Below are 23190 nucleotides of genomic sequence, written 5' to 3'. Positions count from 1 at the left end.
GATTTGATGGTGAATCAATTTTCGTACGTAAAAATCTCGTTTCTAGAAATTTAACTCTGTGATCAATACTGCGATGTGTATTCCTGACAATTTACATCTCAGAATTTCTCCTATCGACATTGACAAAGCGACTCAGATACAATCCAAAGATGCATTTTCTTTCTATACCATACTGATCCTCCCGTACAAAATCAAAATTCGTTACGATACTGCCAGATATGGAAAGATTATGTGCCTGGAACGAATGCGGGATGAGGAATGCCCTTACGCATTCTACTTTTAGTTAGGAATCGTTTGAGGTTTGTGAACGCGCGTATGTATACCATGATCTGTGTTGGTTAGCCGATGTTTCATATCAGTTTTTATCCTCCCAGACAAGTCTGGTACCAATTCATCGACACCGGAAAGACGAAAAACTTGGTTGGTATTAGGACGGTTTCGAACCGATGATCCATCGTGCAGCTACAGCGAAACTTCTTACTGACTGCGCTGCACCCGCACATTGTTAACGATAAGTAGCAATTATTAGGTTCAAGAATAAATCGTGAACTTTTTTAACTTAAAAATACACATATGAATAAAAAGCACCCACACCACACAGACCACACACCATGCACACCCACACATACATACATGCATAAATACATACATACACGCAATATAAGTCAGCCACAGGTCAGGATGACGTGATACTGGTTAATATCCGAACATCAAAAGCCATTAAAACCGTTTGAAGGCATCACCCTACGAATCTGAGGTGGGAAGGATTTCAGGTGGAGTATTCGTATACAGGATAGTACATTAAGGAGAGAGGGGTTATTCCGTCTATTTCTTCCTGATTGCCGTAAAAAAGGCCCGGAAGATACGGTTTCGAGCGTTCCGGCGTGCTATTTTCTACAACGAGCTCGATTGGAGCGCACCAGCCGTGTGCACACGCTGAATCTTGCAGACCGTTTTTTACGGCAATTAGGAAGGAATGGACGGAATCACCCTTCTCTCCATAATCTACGATCCCGTGTACTCCACCTGAAATCCGTACCACAGCAGGTTCGTGGGGTGATGCCTTTAAATGAGTGCGACCTAAAAGAGAAGCAAGGCTTCCCGCAGAGTTCAAAACCGCGACGGCGGCCTTTTGGTGGTTATTGAGCGCAAAGTTGTGAACGTTCAGTAACCGTCAAGCGCTGAGCCGTGCAAACAGCGCCGTTTGCGCGGCGGTGAACTCTCCAGGTAGCCTTGATCATAAAATGTTGTGTTTTTCTCGCAGATCAATCAGATCAAATGATTGTTTACACTACTTTACAGATCAATGTAATTATTTGGAACCTCTGGTGGAATGAGGACGCGACTGACTTCGCCTGTGATCAGGCGGCATCAGCTCTCATCCGACGTACATCAGCTGTAGTATACTACTTTTAAAACAGTGTGACAGTTTTTGTAGAAACGTCAAAGCTGCTTACCGAGAAATTCGAGGCTAGAGTGGACGTTGTGAAGTTTGTAAGATAGATCTATTTGAATTTACATGGACCATCTAGTTTGCTTAATGGTGTGAAGTTTCTTTTTTCTACATATTTATTCATTACCGTATTTCATTAGTTGATTTTCGGGTCAATCTGTTTTCGTATGGGAGAGCCTAGTGAATCTACGACTACGATAGAATTTGGAATCTGTCTTGTTTGCGAACGATGACGCATAGCTTCTTTTTTTCTGAACTGGATTTTGACTCCAGTGTGTCTCCAAGTGCAGTCTCTTTTCTTTTACCTCTTTGTAAACTCCTCCGCGGTTTGAATCAGCAGTGAGTGAAGTCTATACTCTGGTAACCTTTTGCTATTATTTATGAGAGTACGGTAAACAATTCATATATCTGAGCATTTGTGACGTTATACGTTATTGAAAAGTACAAGTTTACCCATTTTTCTCGTTCTTATTTTAAACATTGAGATCAGGAGCTTTGCATAAATTTCTAGTGATCTCGTTTCGCAATCCCTGATGTTTCTGTCCTCGACATTGACAAATCGGCTCATATATACTGCCAAATATGCATCTTCCTTGAGTGCCGTACTGATCCTCCCGTTTAAATCCAGAATCCATTACAAAACTGCCAGACTTGGAGCGAATGTGCGCCTAAAACTAATTAGCTGTTAGGGACAGAAACAATTGTTTGGTAGCCACAGGCTAAAGCTCACAGAGAATAATCCGTGAGAGGGGTGGAGGTAAACGCGAACATCGTACAGTAAGTCATTATTTGTGTCCTTTCTAACACGCACTTGTAAAGTCTAAATGTTATCTAGTCGTGTAAGGGAATACATATTGTTGCTGTGCAAACACGAAAAAAGTGCTGGAATGCGACTTACCGAGTGGTGAACTTGCGGAATGCATTTTTTGTCCAATCGTTCTTTTTTGAGGAGTTTGTTTAGATTTTCAGCCAAGAATACGCCCAGTTTGATCTCGAGGATCCTGCGTCTTCAAAAAAAGTGTTTATTCAAGATATCGTACTCTCCTTCACTAGAAGGATTACAGCTGGTTAATCGCGAGGTTACGTGCCGCATCACAAGTGGCAGAGAGAGAGCTAATCTCTGACCAAAAGGGATGTTGTGCATGCCCAGAGACACAGGTGGACTCAGGGGACGGACTCCCTGTTTCTGCTATGCCAGTACCGGTATCACAACATCCTTGCGTCTTGCACGTTCTGCCCAAAAGAATGGGTCAAAACCAGCTCCAACCCAAAATGGATCAGAAGTGACTAATCCAACAGATCCAAGAGCGTGCCCCTTCTATTGATTTACACGCTTATTCCCACTGCATGTACGGAACCATTTCGGTGATATCCTTGTTGTCACATTCCCACACAAAGTATATTTCAGTATGTTTAATGGTAAAGGAAAGCATTCAGGCACTGTAGATGTGTACGAAATCTCACTGCATGCAAAACCTGACGGAATGAATTAGAATTCTTGTGTGCTTCCTTGTGGATGCAGTACCAATGTAAGGGCGGCGCATTCTAACGAACATATAACGGAGGAACTAAGAAGGGTCGAGCGTGTAGTTGGGAGAAACCCCTCCTTATAACGACCCCCTGCATAGAAGATATTCCAGAAAATGACCACTTCTTTGTCATTCTTTCTAGCACAGCCGCTCATATAACAATGAAAAATTCGTTTTAATAAACAAAAACAAATTGGACACTCAACAAATAAATCAAATTAATATAATATCATACTATATAATAACGCGCTTAGTCCGTGTGTGTGTATGTGTGTGTGTTTGTCTGTGTGTCACGAAAATACTTCATAATGATGTAAAACTCTGAACCGGTGGGGTGCCGAACCATTGCCATGCACCTAATATGTGAGCGCTCTACCTTTTCACCATTGTCCAAAGTTCTTTGGACATGTATGTTGGCTAAGGCATAAGGCAAGTTAGTTTCTCTCATATGTTAGTGAGAATAAATAAACTTTTATGTGAATGTATACTCTCAAAACTGCAAACTATCATGCTGTACAACAACGGGCTTATTCTGCCACGTGTTTGCGTCTGTGTATGCGTGTGTCTCAGTCAAGAAATTCCACAGAGGGAGACAAATACTATGGCGTCGGTTTGGTGCGCTGGAACCTCAACGCGGTAAAATTGGGTGAGACGTGTACTACGACGTCGAATTCGTGCCCCGGAGCCAGATGGCTGTAAAATGGGGTGGGGCGGGTCCCACGGGGTTGAAATGGTGCGCCGGTGCCAGAAAGCTAGAGGGGGGAGGAACGGGTTCCATTGCGTCGGAGTGCGCGGGAGCCCCAACGCAGTAGAATGTGTTTCCATGGTTCCTTCGCATATCTATTTCCCAGCATGTCTCCCTAACGCTGTTTTCATCCTTCTTCCAAAAGAGGTAACATACGTGCAAACGACTGCCTAAATGCAATAAATAGTAACTAACAGTTTACGCGATCTGACGTAGAACCTTATTTTTATCACTACAATAGTGATGTTCACGTAACTCCACGTTAGCATATCATTCGTTGCTAATAGTTGAGAACAGAGCAGACTCATACTTCGAATAATGTTTCAAATTGTGGAGGTTTGAAGGAAACATAGACGTGAAGTCAAGCTGGATTGCTCTCCAAATATAGAACTGAGAGTTCAAGGAAAAACCATAAAATCATTCATCTATACGTAAGTTTTCGGGTTAAAAAAATGGGTAAAGCTTTGATAAAAAAGCAATTCAAATTTCCCAAAAAATGTCGCTACTGCTATTTCTTGTTGGTCGGTGAAAACGAGCGGGGCGAACACCAAAATAAGCCTGAAGTCAGGCTTTAGCCGGACGTTCGGGCTGGTAACAAATATTACTGAATAGTGCTATAATGGATATTAATATAAAGCGACACAAGTAAAAGAAAAATATATATAATATAATATAGACGCCACTGATAGCTCACTGTGAGGACAAGAAGTGAGTCACTTCATATGTGCACATATAAATTGAAAAGATGAGGAAGCTTTCAACGTGTATTCGATGACACATTTCTTCTTTTGACGGTGATAGCAAACGATCGGGAATTCGATCCTCGCAGGAACCATTATTTTTACAAAATGGAAAAAACAGCAAGAAACGAAGGAGAACACGTTTTATAACCATGTTCATACTATTTCCTACTATCACAAACAATTTGACTCCCCGACAATGGAAGCGAACGGCTAAGAGTTCGATCCCCGCCGGAATTTTCCCATTTTTGCAAAATGAAAAAAACAACTGATACCGAAGCAGATCATATTATAAAAGTATTTTCTCGCCATTTTCTACTTTCCTCATACAATTTTACTCATTGATAGTCATTATAGACAATAAATAGTTCGATCCCCGCCAGAGTCTTGATTTTTGCAAAACCGAAAAAAGTTGCTGAAAAGAACATTTCAGGTAGTCGGATTTTAGTGCTTGCTGTTAATGAATATGAATAACGGTTTGCAGAAGTGACGGGGGAAGACAAAGTTTGTTGATAAAGGAAGATTAGCGCTATAAAACGATTAAAATATCTTTTCCAGAGCTCCCCTGATGTTTTTAAAAACTAGTTGAAGAAAAGTTGAGAAATTAAGCATTTTATTTAACTTTTTCTCCACTAGCTTCTGAGAGAATGAAATCTACCTTGGAGAAACCAAAAGTAAATTTTTATAGCACAAATCTCCCTCTAGAAAATGCTTCAAATCGAATTCGTCTTTACGAACTACAAATTGAGTTATTGCACCTTGTTTGAAGTCACACAGATTTTGACGCGTTGCCGAACATCTGAGATTTCACACTTTTCTTTTGCAAAATTACGGTAGCGCGGTTGAAAACTTCGATCTTGACTTTCGAACTTTGACAGGGCATCAACGAAAATCCTCAACTGCAAATTGTGGTCTCTATAGGTGCTATGGTTCCCTCAAAAGCTAGTTGAGAGCAGCTCGAAAATTTGAGGCGAATTATAGAATTTTTCTCAACTAAGTTTGGAAAAAACTAGGAAAGCTAGGAGCACCAAACTTTGTAGAAATATAAAAGAAATTTCTCTCTCTCTACAAATCGCAGTCAGCTTAATCGTATGAAATTCAATTTGAGCGTCGGTATTCAGAAACTCGAGGAGCCTACTTTGTATTAATTCCATCCTTAATTGCGCCTGCAAATGTCTTTTTTCGCTCAGTAACAGTATCGATGTTGCTCTTTCGAGTGATAATAATAAACTCGTCACTGTCAGATGAGAAATGTGCTCTTTTAACTCTCGTTCACTAAATGCAAAAGCCCACGTTTGTCAGCGATTGATTCCTGACAGTCGCAACAAGAACGGCGACTCATTATGTTGCGCCATCAAGCATTGTAGCTTTAGCGACTTTAGCAGACTATGGGTAGCGGTACTCACTCTTTGATTCCTTCTCTCATACTCAATATTTTCGATTTTCTTAGTGATTTTTTTAAACAGCTTACTTAAAAGCAGGGCCGCAAGGCTTCGCTCAAAACGCATTGTGTAACTTGCACTCTTTTTCTTACCTTCGTACTCACGACGCATTGCATTTATCCTAATATGGATGTTCTTCATTTATTTAGTACTTCCGCAAGCTACTCCCGAACCAGAAGGTGTGAAATTATACCGGCAAAATCTTAAAAAAAATACTTCACGCCGTTATTTCTCTAACATTTTGCATTCTTTAATATGAGTTTGTTTGAAATCGATAATCCCCTAGTCTTTTACTCCTTGCTTTCTTCATTTTTTCTCCTCTGTGACTTGCGACCCTCCTCGCTCTCCGACACTCCTCTTACGACCCTCTCTTGAGAAATTCTCTACGCACGCTTGACGCTGGAACTAAGGTCGTTTATTACGCCATTTTTTCGGGGCGATTAGATTAATCTGCACCCGAACTTTATATACTGTCATTGTGTCCCAATGTGTCCCTGACTGACAGTATGTATAGTATATATACTGTGAATAAGGGGCACAAATATATAAAATTTCATGGTACGTCGTCTTTAGGATTCAGAAAGGAAGTTTTTTGAACACTTTTCATCTTATGGAGGGAGTACCGCTGTACCCTTGAACTTTCCTGTCTCTCCACTGGGTGATGATTATTTTCATCAAAACTCACCTAACTTCAGTCCACTTGAGTTGACACAAGCAATACTGCGGTGGAATGGGTAATGTGCGACAATTTCTCGCCCCTCGCCATATTCTCAGCAATGACGACCCTTTACTATATGGTTGCATATCGCGATAAGAGATATCACTAAAATTTGACAGCGGTTGTATCTGAAAATCTAGAGCGAATGTGTATTGTGTTATTTATTTATTTACTTCGTGGAACATACCTGAAGGATATCCATAAGAGTGGCGTGTAGATCAAAGTTGGTCATTAATTGATGAGATTTGTCCTTGAGCTGGATGTGCATTTCAGTGTTGCGGTACCGTTTTGGTATGGTTACTAGGAGAAATGGATTATTTGCTTCATAACGTCCCAAAAATGTGGTAGTAATCTGAAATATGTTCATTTAAGTGCACAATTATTTTATTGTTGAAAGTTTTAACGTTAATAGAATTTACTCCATATATCGAAATAGGCCCGCTTTCGGCGTGCATGCTGCTGCTGCGATGTGCTTTCGGCATATATTCAATTATAACTAATAAAATCTTCTTTCTATACTTGAAGCGAGATTTGAAAAATTGGAATTTTCACCCACCTTGGTTACCCATGGACCATGATCTCCCATGAAAAAAACGAAAGCATTTTCTAATTTCTCCCTATTTTTCTGGAAAAATGACAAAAAATGGGTGTCACTGTGGAAAAGATCATTCAACGTCCCATGCGCTAAGGCCGTTGGCCATATTTGCGCGATTTTTGGAACTCCTGAAAAATTGACGCAATTTTTGAGCACTGATTGTTCGTGTCATTAGATTGATGAGATTAATTAGATGCTCGTGTTCTCAGCTCACCCGGATACGAGTGGATGAACTGTTCCATGTAGTCCAGCATTTCTATGTGACGTTCGTTGCAAGACCTCTCCATACTATTTTGTAAAATTTTGGACTCTTTTATTCGCAGCGAAAATGGTCTGGAGATATTTTAGGCTTCCAATGCACCCAGGGAAAAAAGAACAAATGTGAAATGACCTCCACATATGGTTCGCCTCACTTTGGTTGAATCCCAGACACCTTGGATAGAAGACTATGCCTACGTTTCCATCTTGAGCAATCATCGACTTAAAATAGTTAGGATTAAAATGCACAAAGTGGATCCATCAAAAGCAGCGTGTCAAGAAATTGGCGACGTTAGGTCTTCTCCACGAATAGGTGAAAGAAATTGCGATGTAGTTCAAGGCTATGATCGTGATCATGCTCAGTTCCCCTAGTAATTCTAAAAAAACACGTGAAACAGTCTTGTGTGATGCCGTTATTCCAACGATGCAACTCATTACATGAAGTAGAACGACGGTAATCCGCAACGCGTCCGCAGTTCTGTGGGTAGAGAGCTTCCGTTCCGTCACTTATTCAAGTTGTCCCAGTTGATAAAGGGCGTTGGACAATGAGTTGCTAGCGTTTTCTCAACCGTAATGAATCTCATCGTCAGAGAAAAAGATTTAACCAAAGCAGCTTCACCCGCTTTTTCTGTAACCGGGAGGAATTGGACATGATTACGCGCATATTCTCAAACTACACTCCTTCCCCTATCTATTCGTTCAGAAATTCCAATACCGTCGTTTTCTGAAAACGCTGCCCTCACTGCTATGGATGCTCTGTAGCTGTATGTGCCTTATATCCATGTGCTTCAAATTGATGTAGGTGGTAGTCGTGTTTGTCCAAATACTGATCACATATGGTGCTATAATTCCAGTCAGGTTTTAATGGAGGTAGTCCGAATAGCGCTCTGCTGGCGCCTTCGATGGATTTACCTTAAAAATGAGACTTTGACGTGTTGTGTTGCAGCTGTGAGTTGTAACTTTATTACGCAAATAGTGCAATTCGAAAAAATTCGACCTTTCGAATCTTTTTCAAATTCGATTTCTTTGCGATCGAGTCAATTCAAGGACATTATTTCTGAATATAGAAATCATTCATTTATTAATTTGCGAAGCGTGTTATCCAAGTGAGACTTCAGAGTTTCTCTTTTTTTGGAACAAATGCAAAAGAAAACTCACCGAATACAAGTGCAAAGCCATTCGGCTTACTGTTTCGCCCAACTCTGTTCAGAAATTCCATCAAAATGCCACCCATCTTGTTTTTCAAAAAATTTATTGTTTTAGGAAGGGATCTAAAGACAAAGTATTGTTCTTTTATTAAGAGCACTATATCTTCATCTTATCCTATGAACATGGTCTACCTTTTTGCCATAGAAGAAGATACAGAGTCCAATATAATAAGGTAGACGTCTGGTCGCTGCGAGAATATTGCACGTGGTGTTCTAAGTCATAATGCAATCTTAGAAAGGAGAGAAGGGAATCTACATACGAAATTCGAGGAATACTATCGAAGAATTTTTGATTTATGGTGTAGAATGACATGAGCAGTCACTGATTTTGGTTACTGATATTATTCCGGGTTTTTCCGAGTTGCCATGAGTTCTTGCATCGTTTTCGTTGGACTGCTGACTATCGACTGTTGACCCAATATTTGTTTCAAAAGATAAATGCGATGAAAAAGAAGCAATGGTTAATCTTTTTCCATGGATCCCCAATATTACTTGTTTAGTTTGCTGATGCAAATTATTTGCAATGCAACTATTTTATTGAATTAATCGTTCACAGTACCGACATTTTCTATTCTGAAAACGACTTATTTCCGCTGCGTGATACTGCAGTTACTTGCGCGCAGACTTTCATTGGACAACAATGCATCCAAAGAAAGCCTTTTTATCCTTCTGGACAAGTGATATTGGATACTGGTTCAGGACGTCATTCTCGTAACGTAGAAGTCTCTGGAACTACAGAAGAAGAACAAGAGTGAATCATTGTGAGTGAATCATTTTTTTCGTCTCAGGACCATCCTGATGGCTCTGGATCCGGGGTTTGAGGGTTATCTCAAAGAATATTATCCACGCACGAGAGTGGCGCATTGCAACTGAAATCGTCGCAAAAAAGGCGTCTTCCATACCGTTTTTACGACGATTTGGGAGAGATGGGGGGAAACACCCTGGATACCGCAGTCTAGAACTTTATGCTTAGCTTTTCTCTCAAATTCTCTTAACACCTCAGATTTGCGGTATGCTGCCTTCAACACAAGCACGTTATAGTGGAATGCAGCGTAGAGATTTTGCTAGATTTTACCCATTCGCGCGTTTGTTTTCCTATTACCTAGCATTTCTACCACGTACTTTTGTTCGTAGATTTGCGAGTGCAAGAAACCCTTTTGGTGAGACGTATTGAGTTTGTAACAGAGTGTTTCAATAATATCACACGGTAGCTTTCTAGATGAGGGCAAATTGATCCAGCTTCCAAGTTGATAGTATCTATCCGTCCTGTGGAAAACACATCTGAAAATAATGTTCTTATATTTTTTCTATCCTCTTAGGTACTGCTGAAAAAAAAGTTCACGAGTATATTTTGAAATATCCCAGAGCAAAATGCTATTCCCGAGCTACTGTGAGTAGCAGTGCTTTGCAGACTTTTACGTAAATGACAGTGTTTTTGCCACAGGTTCCACTATCCGCAACTAAGCTCTTGGATAATTCCTGTCTGCATCGAATGTTTTTGTTCTGCTCATCGCTAGAAGAATTGCAAATTCATATAAAAGCAAAAGCAAAAACAATACTATCACGATATAACAATTACGCCGAAACGACTTGAAGCCTGATGCAACTACGCAGGCGCCCGCGTTTGAAATGGCATGGTGGAGTTAGCGTTTATGATCGAAGCGGGACTCTCACTTGCAGCATTCAGACACCAAGGGTGAGCAAAATCACCCATGTCGCTACTGCCTTTCTTATTGACATTCAGGTCGTTTTGACGCGACTATATCACAGAACCTCCACAACAGTTTACTGCCTCGTAGTGGCGTGGAGGTGACACTAGGTGTCGAACTGCGATACACAAGCATCGCACACAGTAAGTACAAGCAAACTGATGAACAAGCTGGATTCCGTCAGGGGTTCGATTCCATGGACCACATTCAGACCGCTACGAGGGTCAGAGAGGTTTGTCGGGGATACCGCCTGCCTTTGTTGTAACCTTCGTCGACTATGAGAAAACCTTCGACAACGTGGAAACGAATGCAATGCTGTCAGCGCTGGTCGAACAAGGTGTGGACGCTTCGTATGGTAGGACATTAGCCAATTGCTAAGATCGATACAACACGAAGATACAGCTTTTCCACCGTTCCCTCACCACACCCACTGGAAAGAGAGAACGATAAAGCGATACTATATCCCTGAAGCTGTTCACAGCTGCACTGCAATGAATAATGAAATCACTTTCGTGAGAAGAAAGAGGCAAACATGTTGATGGAAGATTCCTCTCCAACTTTCCTTCTGCGGAGGACATCCTTCTCTTTTCGAGAAGTACCAGTGAAGCAGAAACGATGCTCAATGAATGAACTGAATGAAGCAAGCAAGAGAACAGGACTGCGAATAAACAGAAAGAAGACACATTTCATGAAGAACGTCTACTGCGAGGATCGAGGAGTACAACTTGAAGGCTCCCAAATCGTGAGAACTTCGTCATACGTATACCTCGTACATTCTGTGAACATGGAAAACGACTTGAGGGAAGAATAGAAGAATGAGGGCAGCATTCGCAGCCGTCAGGGAAGCTACGGACCAACTGACGGTCCAAGATCTGTGTGCCCATCTGTTCGACTCGACAGTTCCTCCAGCGCTCTGTTACGCAGCGGAGACGTGGGCAGACACAGCTGCCACGTCTGGGAAGCTACTCACTACCCACAGAGCCCTTGAGAGATGTCTCCTGAAGTTTAACCGGCGCATTCAACACCTAGCCGGTCTTCGCAGCTCACACTTAGAAGGAAAGTCCCATCTTCGCGACCCAGCGGAATATATATCCAAAGCAAAACATAGATGGGCCCGTCACATCAAGAATCGACGATAAATGAAATAAGAACGCTAGAGTGAATCCCAAGAGATGCTAAACGCTCTCGAGGAGACCGCCAACAAGATGGAGTGACGTGTTCGTTACACGGGTGGACCAGGTCAGAGCTCAGCTGGATACAGCTCAAGGACCTCGTCAGCGTCACTCACGAAACTTGAGAACATATTGGGTGACAAAGGCTAGTTAACGAAACGAGTGAAGGAGATGTTGGGGCACGCACGTCCAGTAAAGACGGGCCAGCTGAGTATCTAAATAAGCATGTCACAGAAGTGCTTGGAGCTGCCTAGCTTTGGTGGAAATGGACAATAAAACATTGAGAGCACAAGTATATGTCGACATCGAAGTCCGTCAGAAAATCTCTGATTTTCTCGTAGAAGTATTTCATTTCATGCCCCTTCCTTCCTCATGCCGATCTTCCACGCTTAATCTCGAACTTAAGTTTGCTCAAATTGCTGTGGTATGTGTCTGATTGAATCTATTGATTAAGCGCGGAGGAAAGACAAAGAAATGCGCTTGTCAAGTGAAAAAAGTGCAAGATGTGCTGCGGATGCATCGGATTGGTCATGGTCAACCGTTTCATAGCCACGACCACTGCACGTGTTGCGCACCTCTATGACTTCTACGTGTGTCTAGTTCCTTGCACCTTTTCCTCAGAAAGTAGAAACACAGATGAAACCAGCTGATTAGATAGTAGCCAGCAGTTTACATGATCTGACGAGGAACGTTAGCGTTATCAGTACGATGTTGTCGTTCACGTCATTTTATGTTAAACATCTGTGATAAATGTTTAGAAAAACAGGAAGAGAACCCATTCCTCGAGTAAAGCTTTCAAATTGTGTCAGTATTAAATTGGTATCAAAGGAATGTTTGAAAATGAAGTTTGAATGTTCTCCAAATGTAGAATTGCCGCGTTCAAAAAGAATACTATGAAATCTTTCGCCTAAATTTATTCGAAAAAAAAAAGAAACCGTTGTTAGGAAAACACATTTCTACTTTTACAGAAAATGCCACTACTATTGATTTTCATTGATTAGTGATGGCGAGCGAGGTGAGTACCACAGAAAGTCCGTGGCCGCAGTAGCTTTCTGATATTTTGAATGTAGGGTTCATGGAAATTTTCGGTGTTAATTCCTCTCCGTTTGCAGGCAAGATTCAGGATGTAGTTTGGAAGTATTACAGCGGAAAGGTGAAATACTCCTTTACAAAGAAAGCTGATATGTCAGCAGCGGCAGAGTGATTGATTTGTGTGACGAAGCAACTCTTTGAATCCATAGGAACCCGAATGAGGTGGAATTCATTACTCGTTCGTAGTAGAGTAACATTATTTTATAAATTCGTCTCCAATCCACCTTTCACTCTTTTGGTTAGTTAATCGGACGAGTGTAAGGAGGTGTTCTGTTGGATAAAGTGACCAGTCAGACGCTCCTGATCCGTCGAATTCAGATATTTGCAATGAGAGCTTTTTGTTCCCGCCGTGATATTCACAACACCATGAACCCTACCTACTAGCGCATAGAAAACAGCATTAAAAATTTCCAAGCTCTTTGGCAGTTTCATAATTGTGAACTTTCTCTTCACGTACTTGTGCTTACCTTGCCTTACACTGAAAATTCCTCGCTCTTTCTTTAAGGTATAAACGTCCTTTTGATAAATAAGTGAGTGGTTCATAGTGCGTGCAGTTCTGAAAATATCACCGTTTTTTAAAATGTTTTTTTTAAATGTCTTAGGTTACTCACTGCCTTAGGATTATAATTCGGATGAAAAAACGGAAGAAGTGAAGGGTGTAGATGATTGAATATTGTAAGATTGCATGTGTCGAACACTGAGAAGTTTTTTGTAATATTAAGTTCGGCATAGCTCGGTTTGTAAACGTAACTTGAAATTCCTGAAGAAGACCTATAAAAAGTAGTGAAACTTTTTTGAAGTTCCTACCATGAAATGCGTTTAAGTAAAGCCCATATTTCCATACTATTTTATTCCCCGTATCTTTTGTTTCACGAAGAAAAACTAAGAAAAGAGAAAAACAGCGAGAAGTAGCAACTCACTTTTAGGTGTCGGCGACTCGTGGTGTGCTGCGTAGTGGTAAACTGCCGCGCAGATAATGAATATGGCACAAATAACTGCTTTTCTCTCCACTATTATATTCACATGAATTTTTTGCAGCATCGTTTGAGATTTCAAATGAAGTGCTTACCAATCTGGGAATATTAAAATATTCGAGCACGAGAAAACAACATGAAGTTTTGTGTAGTCTTTCTTTATGCATTCTTTTACTAGGTCAACTAAACCTTTCCTCTTTCCAGAATCGGTAGATTGCTACCAGGTTTGTATGTGAGGATGAAAACACTGATTTGGCACAACTACTGTCTCTGCAAGCCTTTCTTTGTGTGGACCAGAAAAGCGTTTGCAAATTTCAAATTCTGAATTGAAATCGAATGCTTTGGTACATCCCAAGCCAGGATCGATTAAAGCCTTCCGCTATGTTCTTTATCCTTCATATGAACCTTGAATACACTCATGAACATTCCGATCTGATTGAGCTGACTAAAGAAGCACTGTTCTTCCACAAGATTAAAGCTAGAAATGAGGAAAAGAATTATTTATCTGTTTGTATATGTAGCTATATTTATATTAACAGCGCCCTTCCTTTGAAGTGCATCATCACAAAAGTATACCAAAAACAACAAAACCAGATTACAGTAATGCTCTGAGAGATACCACCATTGGCCAGGAATCATTTTTGAAAAGAAAAAATCGTTTAACTGTAACGCCTGAACTCGCGGTGACGAGAAGGTAAACTTCTCTCTAGGAGAAAACGAAAGAGTGAGATTAACTTGTCGACAACTCATACGATGCACAAGCCAAGACTGTTAATTTCTCTCATGACGAAAGCGACGATGTCGAAACGTTAGCCGTGATGAAGAGGGTTAACAGTTTCGCCTTTTGCTATACAAAAGTGGGCGATAAGTTGATTCCAGCCAAGATTCAAACAATGACGTTTGCAATGGTGTGAAACGGCAGGAAGATTTTTTCAGTATAAGTGTAAAGTGAGAATCAAGATCAGCTGTAGTATGCCTGGAATTTTGCCACTAAAAGATGTTCATTCAAGATAAGAGAACAATGTTTGAGCTTTGGAATTTCTAGTGAACAGATCGTTTTTTGTAACGAGGTTGTCCTTTCATCCTTTTTTAGGTGTTGTACCTGGTACGACACAACTTGTACTTGCCAGCTTTTCTCCTACTTTTGGAGAGTAGAGGTGTAATTTTTAGTAATGCACACAGACTTGCGGTTGAGTCGAACGTCGATATCAAGATTTGAAAAAATTATCGTATCGCTTGCTGTTGCTAATGTTGGAATGCTTTGATATGGATTAGAAAAAAAGAAACCAATTGTTGCAATTATCGGTCAATAATCAATTATGCCTTTTTTTTACCGAGTATATTTATGTACACTTTTGTTATCTTCAAACTAACTAATTAAAAAGAACTTAATTTTAATTTTAAGTTTGCTCTGAAAGATTAGTAGTACATTGGGTATAACTGTTTTCATTAGGTACAACTATTTTTGTTGAACGCTGCACTTTGTTGTTCTTGTTCTCTCCTCAGGAGATCTCGTCCGAACGGGTAACTACGCAGATTTGAGATATATTAGGGAGATATTTAATCTTCTTTTAGGTAACTCATCAAGTGTGTCTATTAATGTGTGTTCCTCTTATTTTGTTCACATATATTGGATGACTGCATAATAATTAATTAATTGACCCCTTTTTATGCGTTTTCTATTCTTATTTCTTTTATCAGAAATGAAAACATGACGATCAAAAAGATCAGCAGCCTTACCTTAGTCGAAGAATCAAGAAGAATGGGACAAATGTAAACGATGGGCGAGAAGTCGCCCATCGTTTACATTTGTCCCATTCTTCTTGATTCTTGAGACTGAGTAAATCAGTGTGAGTAGTATCAGTTAGGGCTGCGTATAAAACTGATTGTTATCTGCACGTGTTGGTCCTGCCTTTGCAAACCGATCAGGCATCTGAATATACGCTTCGGAAGCTTATAAGCTGTGTAACCTTTACTGTTATAAGGAAAAAGGTCCCCCTATATTGCAAAAGGAAAGTAGAAGGCTACGCAACTGCTGCGAGGGATTACTACAACAACCTTCTGGAGAAGTTTGGATCAACGTCGCCAAGATGCGCATTTTTACGATTGCGGGGTCGCAGAGAACTCAAACTCTGGGTCATAAGTGCTGACGGACCCACGGGTACTATAACAAGGACGCTTTTATTGTGAACTCAATACGTTAATCCCAAGATACCAAGCCAGCAGGCGGGCACTAACTGTTGGAATTGATGCAAATGCAAAGATGGAACTCCAATAACAATCGGATGCGCATGGAAATGGTATTATCCCGCAAAGCAAACTTCGGATAAACGGAAGTAGTCTGGCAGACCTTTGTGAACAGACGAGTCATTGCGTGCACATTTGAGAGGGATCACGCTCACGTGATAAGGGACAACGCCTTTAACCCCAGAAGAGCAGCGCCAGTGGAAAATGACAACTCCTAAACTCCAGCGCGACTACGTTCCGACAAGGAGCCGAAAACCAACCGACCGACCCAACCGAAAACATGTCGACATGACAGGACTGAAGGACGAGGAATGTAGAAAGAAATTCTGCCAATAGATGTCGATAAATATTGGAGTGTGGACCAAGAAGAAACTTAGGGACCCGACTGTCTCACCAATTCTATTCATGATGCTGCAAAGAAGACGCTTCTGGTTTTGATGACGAGGAGGAAGTTCGCCTTTTCATCTGCGGAGAATAGATTCACACACAATTCTGTATCTGTTGCCCCCTGCACTGGCGATTTTTGCCAGGTAAAGCGTCTGAGGAGAAAGATGCATCGTCAACTGCAAATGGATGTCAAGAGCGAAGAAGTTTGAAAAGGTGTGGGAGGAGGGCAGGGAAGGACCGCAGACACCCTATGCATTGGGAGAGAACATTTTGGCACCTTGTTGAAGCGGCAAGGACCGTTTGTCCCTAAACTCCTGCACCCCAAATGGCTGTCATATACCACGGTCACCGAAGAATTAAAGATTGAGTCGCGGGTTCTGCTCTGCATCTAAGAAATGAAGAATGTTGAAATCTTCTCCTCCTGGGATTCGTGGGAGCGAAGTTTCAGTATGGATAGACAAAAGGATGCCTTACAGTTGAGACCTGCTACCATAAGAAGAAGATCATAGTGTCTCTCTTCACAAAAAGCTGTTTGTCACAGCTTCGTTATCAACTGTCAGGTACCAAGGAATTATTGATGAATTGCAGTGCTGCATGTAATATACAACGTCTTGGAGTGGATCACCCTGGATTGACCAATACAACGTTGCGAAGGAACTATACGCGAAGAACAAGCCGGCTTCCGTCCTCGTTCTGTTTTTTTTTCCGTTCGTTCCGTCGACCGATTGACTAAGTGTTCATTGTCAAGAGAGTGATAAGAGAGTGGCAGTGGCATGCAAAACATTTAAACTAAGCCTTTCTGGACTTTGAAGTCGCTTTCGACTCTCCTTATTGAGGCCGTCCTTCCAACTTCGCGCAGAATAAATTCATACACTTAATCAAGGACATGAATAAAAGAACAACCGGGGCGATTCGAAACCATCAAGATGTACTTCACCGTTCGGAATCTGTGGAGGGACCTTTTCTGTTCTACTTTGCTTTCGATCGTATAATGTGAAGAACAATTGAGCAGTGTCCCTCCGATGTTGTTTTAGCACCACTTGGTTGGTCTGGACCAAGCAAAGTGGTGCTTGTGCTGAACCGGGAATGCAGTAGTGTCCGCTACTGACATCGCAAAGTTGTTTCATGTTTCAAAATGAAGTCCAGGCTATGGACTGCAACTCCGTCCTGACAAATGCAGAAAGATGTGGGTCTCTTCGAGACCATCAAACAGAACCGGGGTGGACAGACAACCTATTGAACTCCTAAATGTGTTCTGTTATTTGTGCTGTATGCATATGTATGTAACGATGACAGAGATAATGGGCAAAGACGCGATGAAGCCAATTTAGCATTCAACTTCTTGGCCAAGTGTTTGTGGTCACTCCTATCGCCAACGAAGTCAAGCTGCTAATCTCCCTTATTTTCATGTACGGATCGTGGACGTCGGCAAAACCATCAGCTGTGATGGAAAAGCTTCAATGTATTGAGAGAAAGCCGCCTAGACGACTGTTAGGTAACTTCCGGTCGATGGTCTGCTATAACAAAGAACTTTGGGCACAAGTGGATTATGATGGACACCTGGAAAATACAAACATCTTGCCTCGCCTTCTGAAGTAGTCACAGAAAACCTTCTTCGCTTCTTTGGTCACGTTATAAGAATACCGCTAATCATATTATCCATGTCGTGCTTAGGATGGTTCCAGAGTCAAACTGGAAAAGGCCTTCTGGTCGTTAAAGAAAGTTTAAGACGGAGGTGCTAAAAGAAAATCTGAAGACACTTGACGTTGACATTGAGCTCAATTGAAACATAGCCTTTTGCAGATTATAAAACAACGGCGCATATATGGAATCTGTAAGCTCTAGCTGAAGATCAAGCAAGATGGCCTCCAATATGTCTATGGACGACACATCCAAGCTATGATGCCTATAGCCAATTTGGGCCGTAATATCCACCCCCGCAAATAAAGGCAGCATATTACGAATCTGGGGTGGTACGCATTTCAGGTGGAGTATCCTTATACGGGGTCGTAGATTATGGAGACCGGGGTGGTTCTGCTCATCTCTCACCGAATCACTGCAAGCAGCCGGCCCCTGAATGCTGTTTTGTACGATGCCTTCTATTGGAGCGCGCCATCCTTCCATGCGCAGCGTTCCTTATTGCCTATCGGAGCAGTAGATTAGATTTTCGACGAATCGCAGGGCGGAGGCGGCGCAAGGGGTGGGGGGTTGCAATAGATGGCGTCGTACGAAACAGTATTCTGGATGGGGCTGTTTGCAGTGATGCAGGGAGAGATGAGCGGAGCAACCCCGTCTTCATAATCTACGACTCCGTATACGGATACTCCATCTGAAATCCACACCATCTCAGATTCGTGGTATGCTGCCTTTACGTCAAGCAAGTCTATTACGAGTTACCAAAGTTGAGAAGAAATGGATATTCTGGATGAAACCTGTCAATCCTTATTCTTACGGAATATGTCAATACAATGGGCGGGTGTGGTGTATCGGTTAGAGGTTCCGCTTCCTGCACGATCGATCGGAGGTTCGAATCCGCCCTAGTGCCCACCAAGCTTTTCATACCTTCGGGGTCGATAAATTGGTACCAGATTTGTCTGGGAGGATAAAAGCACTGACTTGACACATCGGCTAGCCACCGCAAGTCATTGTATAGGCCAGATACACGTACGTAAACCTCAAACGATTCTGAATTGAACTGAACGTGGGGGCGCATCCTAAGCGGATTGATTAACGCCAGAAACTTTAACTTTATCCTTTTATATCAATACATTCATCAATTCAGATCCACAGAAGTTCATTAGCAAACCTATTAATATTGGCTATTATTATTTGCGAAGGGCCATTCATTCTATGATGTCATATCCTTATCGTTCTAGGTGAGTGTGATACTAATTATGTGACATCGTGCGGATAGAAACCTCCGTTGCCCGAGACGTCACGAGCATTCGAAATGAGTTATTCAGGAAAAGGCGTGCAAGACCTCCGAGACTCGAGTGATCCCGTCTCTCCTGCAGTGCAGGGTCGAGGTCTTGCACGCCTTTTCTTGCACGTCTTGCATGCATTTTTTTAAAATAGTGGAACAAGGATGCGGTGCGTTTGTGATTGTAATACCGCTTCTGCTACTCGTTTATCTTAGTTGGGTTGCAAATATGGGGCGATGACGGAGTTTCCTCCATTCTTCATTATATCGCGTAATAAGTTGTGTTGTTGTAGAGATCACACAATGCTGCTTCGCACGTCTTCTCTTGCTTTACTGAAGAGAATTATTGCTGATCATCCTCACACTTGTGAACTAGATCCTCTCCTTTATCTCTTCGTGGAGTGATTCTAACTTCCCAAAAACGATATATCTCTTGCTAACAAGAGGAAGAATCTGCTACTTAATGTCGCTGATATCTGCGAAATAAAAGGAAATACATAATGAAAGTGCTCAAAACGATAAATTCCAAAGAAAAAACCACTACTTTGTTACCCAGTTGATTGCAGCTGCCTTTTTCAAAAACTTGGAAAATTTTGTCTCCAAGTGCTTAGGCTTTTCGTTGTATTCCATGCTCCTAGGTACCTCTGTCAAAAAAATGTGAATTTTAAGATGCTGCATTTCAATTCTTCCTTCATTCATTGGGAACGTACGAGCTATATAACCTGCACTGTTATATGGCGAAAGTTCCCCATACATTGCAAAATGGTGCTGTCGTCCAGCACACCGCCAAAGCCCATTGCCTGAAGGGTTAACTGCCTGAAGGGAGCACGGAGCATCTTTGGCAACAAGCATTCGTTTCGTCACGCTGAACTGCCGAACACTATCGAGTGAACAACAAGCCACTCTATCCAGACTTCTGCGATATCTGTGTGCCTTTTGCTGCACTGCAGGAAACACGCATGAGAGATCGGCCCGTCATCAGCATCGAAAATCACACTATATACTGCAGCGATGCTGATGAGAACAATGTAGGTGGCTGCGCGATAGCTGTGAGGAACGATTACATGAACCTGGTGGAGGAATTTGGCTCAACATCGTTTAGATGCGCCTTTCTACGACTGCGGGATCGCAGAGGACGTAAACTCTGGATCGTAAGTGCTCACGCACTTACGGAAGCCGCTGAGGACAACAGTAAGGAAGCCTTCTATGATGAACTCAATGCGTTGATGTCTAAAATACCAAGCCAGCAGGTGGTCATTGTCAGAATCGACGCGAATGCGAAGATGGGACTCGAACAGCAATCCGTATACTAGGAAAATGGTATTATACAGCGGAGCGCACGTCGGACAACGGTGACAGTCTGGTCGACTTGTGCGAACAGACAGGCCTCATCATCGCTTCTACGTTTAAGAGGAATCATCGACGCCATCAGCTCACGTGGCAGCGGTCAACCCTTTTAACGCCTGAAGAGCAGCGCAAGCGCATGGGGACTCTTAAGCTTCAGCTCGACTGCGTTCTGGCGAGGAACATCCCTCAGTCAGATATCCGAAAATCTCGAGCTGTTTGGGACGTCGCGTTCGACTCTGACCACCGTCCAGTTCTTCTCAGCTTCAAGATACGGTTCCACAAGAGAAACCGAGGAGTTCCTCTTCAACCTAAAATCGACATGGCAGGTCTGAAAGACGATGAATGCAGAACAAAATTCCGCCAACGCGTGTCTATTCATGTTGGAGTACGGACCAGAAAGAAGCTTAGCGATGCGGATTCCTTCACAAAATGCTTCCAGGACGCTGCAAGGGAAACGCTCCCGATTCTATTGCCGCGGAAGAAGTTTGCCTTTGTATCTGCGGAAACAAAATCCACGTACAATTCTGTGTGTGTCGCGCGCAGCGCTCGTGACTTCAACCAGGAAAAGCGTCTTAAAAGGAAGCTGCGTCGTCAATTGCAACAAGACCGCGATAACGAGTGGCGTCAAGAGCGATGGAGTTTGAGAAGGCGTGGGAGGACAGGAACCCCCAGAAAGCCTATGCTCTACTAAAACACCATAGCGGCAAAATGAAAAGATGTTCTCCAGTCCTCAACACCGCCAATGGAGTAGCTGTTGGTGAAGCAACCCTTCCAATTTGGAGAGAACACTTCAAGACCTTGCTGAACCGGCTAGCATCGTCAGTTCCTGAACTCGAGCACGTTCATAGACCGACATATGCGATTAACGAGGAGCCACCGACTGAGTCAGAGGTTCTAGTCTGTATTCAAAAAATAAAGGATGGAAAATCTGGTGGAGACGCAGAAGCGCAGAAATGCTAAAATATCTTCCTCCGTCTGGGATTCGTGAGATGACAAAGATCATCGTTCAATACGGATAGACGAAAGGATACCTGACTCGGGGAGAGACGCTATCATAATTCCCCTCCACAAGAAGTTATCCGTCACGGACCCTACGAATCTCTTTGCTGCGTGTTATGTTCAAGGTATTGGAGCGCATTATCCTGGACCGACTCATTAAACATGCCGAAGAAACAACGCGCGACGAGCAAGCTGGCTTTCGTCCTGGCCGATCTACGATTGACCAGGTGTTCATCGTCAGGAGAGTGATCGAAATCTGGCAGCGGTATTCGAAACCAATGCGACTCTCCTCACCGAGGCCGTCTTCTCAACGCGCTCCGTGCCAATGGAGTACCAGGAAAGTTCGTTCGCTTGCTTGATGACATGAATCAACGAACAACTGCTGTAGTTCGAACACCAGCCCGATGCACAACACCGTTTGAAGTGGTAACTGGAGTAAGACAAGGGGCAGTGGCAGGACCCTTCCGGTTCAATTTCGCCATCGACGACATTATGCGAAGAACAGTCGACCAGTGTCCTGCCGACATTCTCTTAGCACCATCAGGGTGCCCCTTGGCTGACCTCGAGTACGCCGACGATGTTGTTATTTTCGCGGAAAGCAGTACGAAACTTCAACATGTTGTCAACCTTGTATCGAGGCTGGCTGCAGCCTATGGACCACGCCTACGCCCCGATAAATGCAAGTAGATGTGGATCCCTTCGAGACCTCTAACGGGAATCAGGGTGGACGGACAACCGATAGAACTCGTCGATGAGTTCTGATACCTAGGCTGTACGCTGAAGAACAATGGCAGCTACGAGAGAGATGTTCAGCAAAGATGCGCTAAGGCCACTTCTGCATTTAACTCCTTAACGAAATGCCTGTGGTCGGGCCCCATCACTAACGAAGTTAAGCTGCGAGTCTACCTATCCGCAATTCGCCCCATCATGATGTACGGATCGGAGACTTGGGCAGCACCATCAACGGTTATGGAGAAGCTTGACTGCACGGAACGAAAGCTGCTTAGACGGCCACTTGGCTACTTTTGGCATAGGGTATGCTACAATGAAGATCTTTACCCAGAAATTGATGTGGTAAACCGGCGGATGACACGTGGAAGACATCAACATCTTGCACCGCCATCAAAAGTGGCTAAAGTAAATCGTCTTCGCTTCTTTGGTCATATATTAAGGAGACCGGCAGATCGCCTTGTTCAAAGAGTGCTGAGGAGTTCGTCGGGTTCGAGCTGGAAGAAGCCACCTGGCCGAAAACGGAAGTTCTGGACTGAGGTGGTGAAAGAGGGCCTGAGGACACTCGGCGTGGACAGGCAGTTTAGGCGAGACGTAAGGTTTCGCAGAATATGGAATAGCAACGAATGGAATGATTCTGTGTAAGCTCTTGCAGAAGATCGAGAAGGTTGGGTAGAGCAGTGTTCAAGGACGGCACACCTCGGCGAAGATGCGGGTAATCGCGTCAGGCGATGACATCAGCCCGCCGATTAAGTCAAGTAAGTCAATTCTTCCTTCAATACGCTTTCAAGTAATGAAAGAATTGGAAGAGTTAGAGACGATGAGGGCCAGTGTGGCGGAGTTGGTTAAAGGCCCGTTGTTGCGACACTGTCGATGGTTTGAAATCCCTCTGGTACTAACCAAGCTCTTCAACCCTCCGAAGTCGA

At 42.7% G+C, this 23190-nt stretch overlaps 6 protein-coding genes across 9 annotated transcripts; 5 read left to right on the top strand and 1 right to left on the bottom strand.

Moving 5' to 3' along the window:
* Positions 1-258: 258 nt before the first annotated feature.
* Positions 259-1416, top strand: RB195_005366 (uncharacterized protein; the record flags this gene model as incomplete). Its single annotated transcript, XM_064177812.1, has 4 exons — positions 259-299; positions 375-424; positions 950-1047; positions 1303-1416. 4 exons carry the CDS (start codon positions 259-261, stop codon positions 1414-1416), a joined length of 303 nt encoding a protein of 100 aa, XP_064034919.1.
* A 510-nt stretch (positions 1417-1926) lies between these two features.
* RB195_005365 (uncharacterized protein) lies at positions 1927-13702 on the bottom strand (the record flags this gene model as incomplete). 2 transcript variants are annotated; one of them, XM_064177811.1, is made up of 11 exons in its annotated part: positions 1927-2121; positions 2184-2273; positions 2352-2460; positions 6595-6755; positions 6815-6979; positions 7184-7350; positions 8639-8751; positions 8821-8901; positions 13129-13217; positions 13273-13421; positions 13582-13702. In XM_064177811.1, the coding sequence occupies 11 exons, from the start codon at positions 13700-13702 to the stop codon at positions 1927-1929; spliced, it is 1440 nt and encodes a 479-aa protein (XP_064034918.1). The 2 variants fall into 2 exon arrangements, with proteins under 2 accessions (XP_064034918.1, XP_013292231.2); XM_013436777.2 differs by lacking the exons at positions 8639-8751; positions 8821-8901; positions 13129-13217; positions 13273-13421; positions 13582-13702 and adding an exon at positions 7437-7509.
* Positions 13703-20148: 6446 nt separating this feature from the next.
* Positions 20149-22222, top strand: RB195_005363 (uncharacterized protein; the record flags this gene model as incomplete). 2 transcript variants are annotated; one of them, XM_064177806.1, is made up of 4 exons in its annotated part: positions 20149-20380; positions 20437-21186; positions 21264-21420; positions 21799-22222. In XM_064177806.1, 4 exons carry the CDS (start codon positions 20149-20151, stop codon positions 22220-22222), a joined length of 1563 nt encoding a protein of 520 aa, XP_064034914.1. The 2 variants fall into 2 exon arrangements, with proteins under 2 accessions (XP_064034914.1, XP_064034917.1); XM_064177805.1 differs by lacking the exons at positions 21264-21420; positions 21799-22222 and having other exon boundaries at positions 20149-20502.
* Positions 20673-21227, top strand: RB195_005364 (uncharacterized protein; the record flags this gene model as incomplete). The annotated part of the gene is made up of 1 exon (XM_064177810.1): positions 20673-21227. One exon carries the CDS (start codon positions 20673-20675, stop codon positions 21225-21227), a length of 555 nt encoding a protein of 184 aa, XP_064034916.1.
* RB195_005362 (uncharacterized protein) lies at positions 21899-22222 on the top strand (the record flags this gene model as incomplete). Its single annotated transcript, XM_064177804.1, has 1 exon — positions 21899-22222. One exon carries the CDS (start codon positions 21899-21901, stop codon positions 22220-22222), a length of 324 nt encoding a protein of 107 aa, XP_064034915.1.
* A 240-nt stretch (positions 22223-22462) lies between these two features.
* Positions 22463-22909, top strand: RB195_005361 (uncharacterized protein; the record flags this gene model as incomplete). Of its 2 annotated transcripts, none has more annotated exons than XM_064177802.1 (1): positions 22463-22909. In XM_064177802.1, one exon carries the CDS (start codon positions 22463-22465, stop codon positions 22907-22909), a length of 447 nt encoding a protein of 148 aa, XP_064034912.1. The 2 variants fall into 2 exon arrangements, with proteins under 2 accessions (XP_064034912.1, XP_064034913.1); XM_064177803.1 differs by having other exon boundaries at positions 22466-22909.
* Positions 22910-23190: the final 281 nt, after the last annotated feature.

Source organism: Necator americanus, chromosome I (genome assembly GCF_031761385.1).
Source record: "Necator americanus strain Aroian chromosome I, whole genome shotgun sequence".
Taxonomy (NCBI): domain Eukaryota; kingdom Metazoa; phylum Nematoda; class Chromadorea; order Rhabditida; family Ancylostomatidae; genus Necator; species Necator americanus.
The sequence above is the reverse complement of the archived record's forward strand: the minus strand, read 5'-3'. Positions and strand labels throughout refer to the sequence as shown.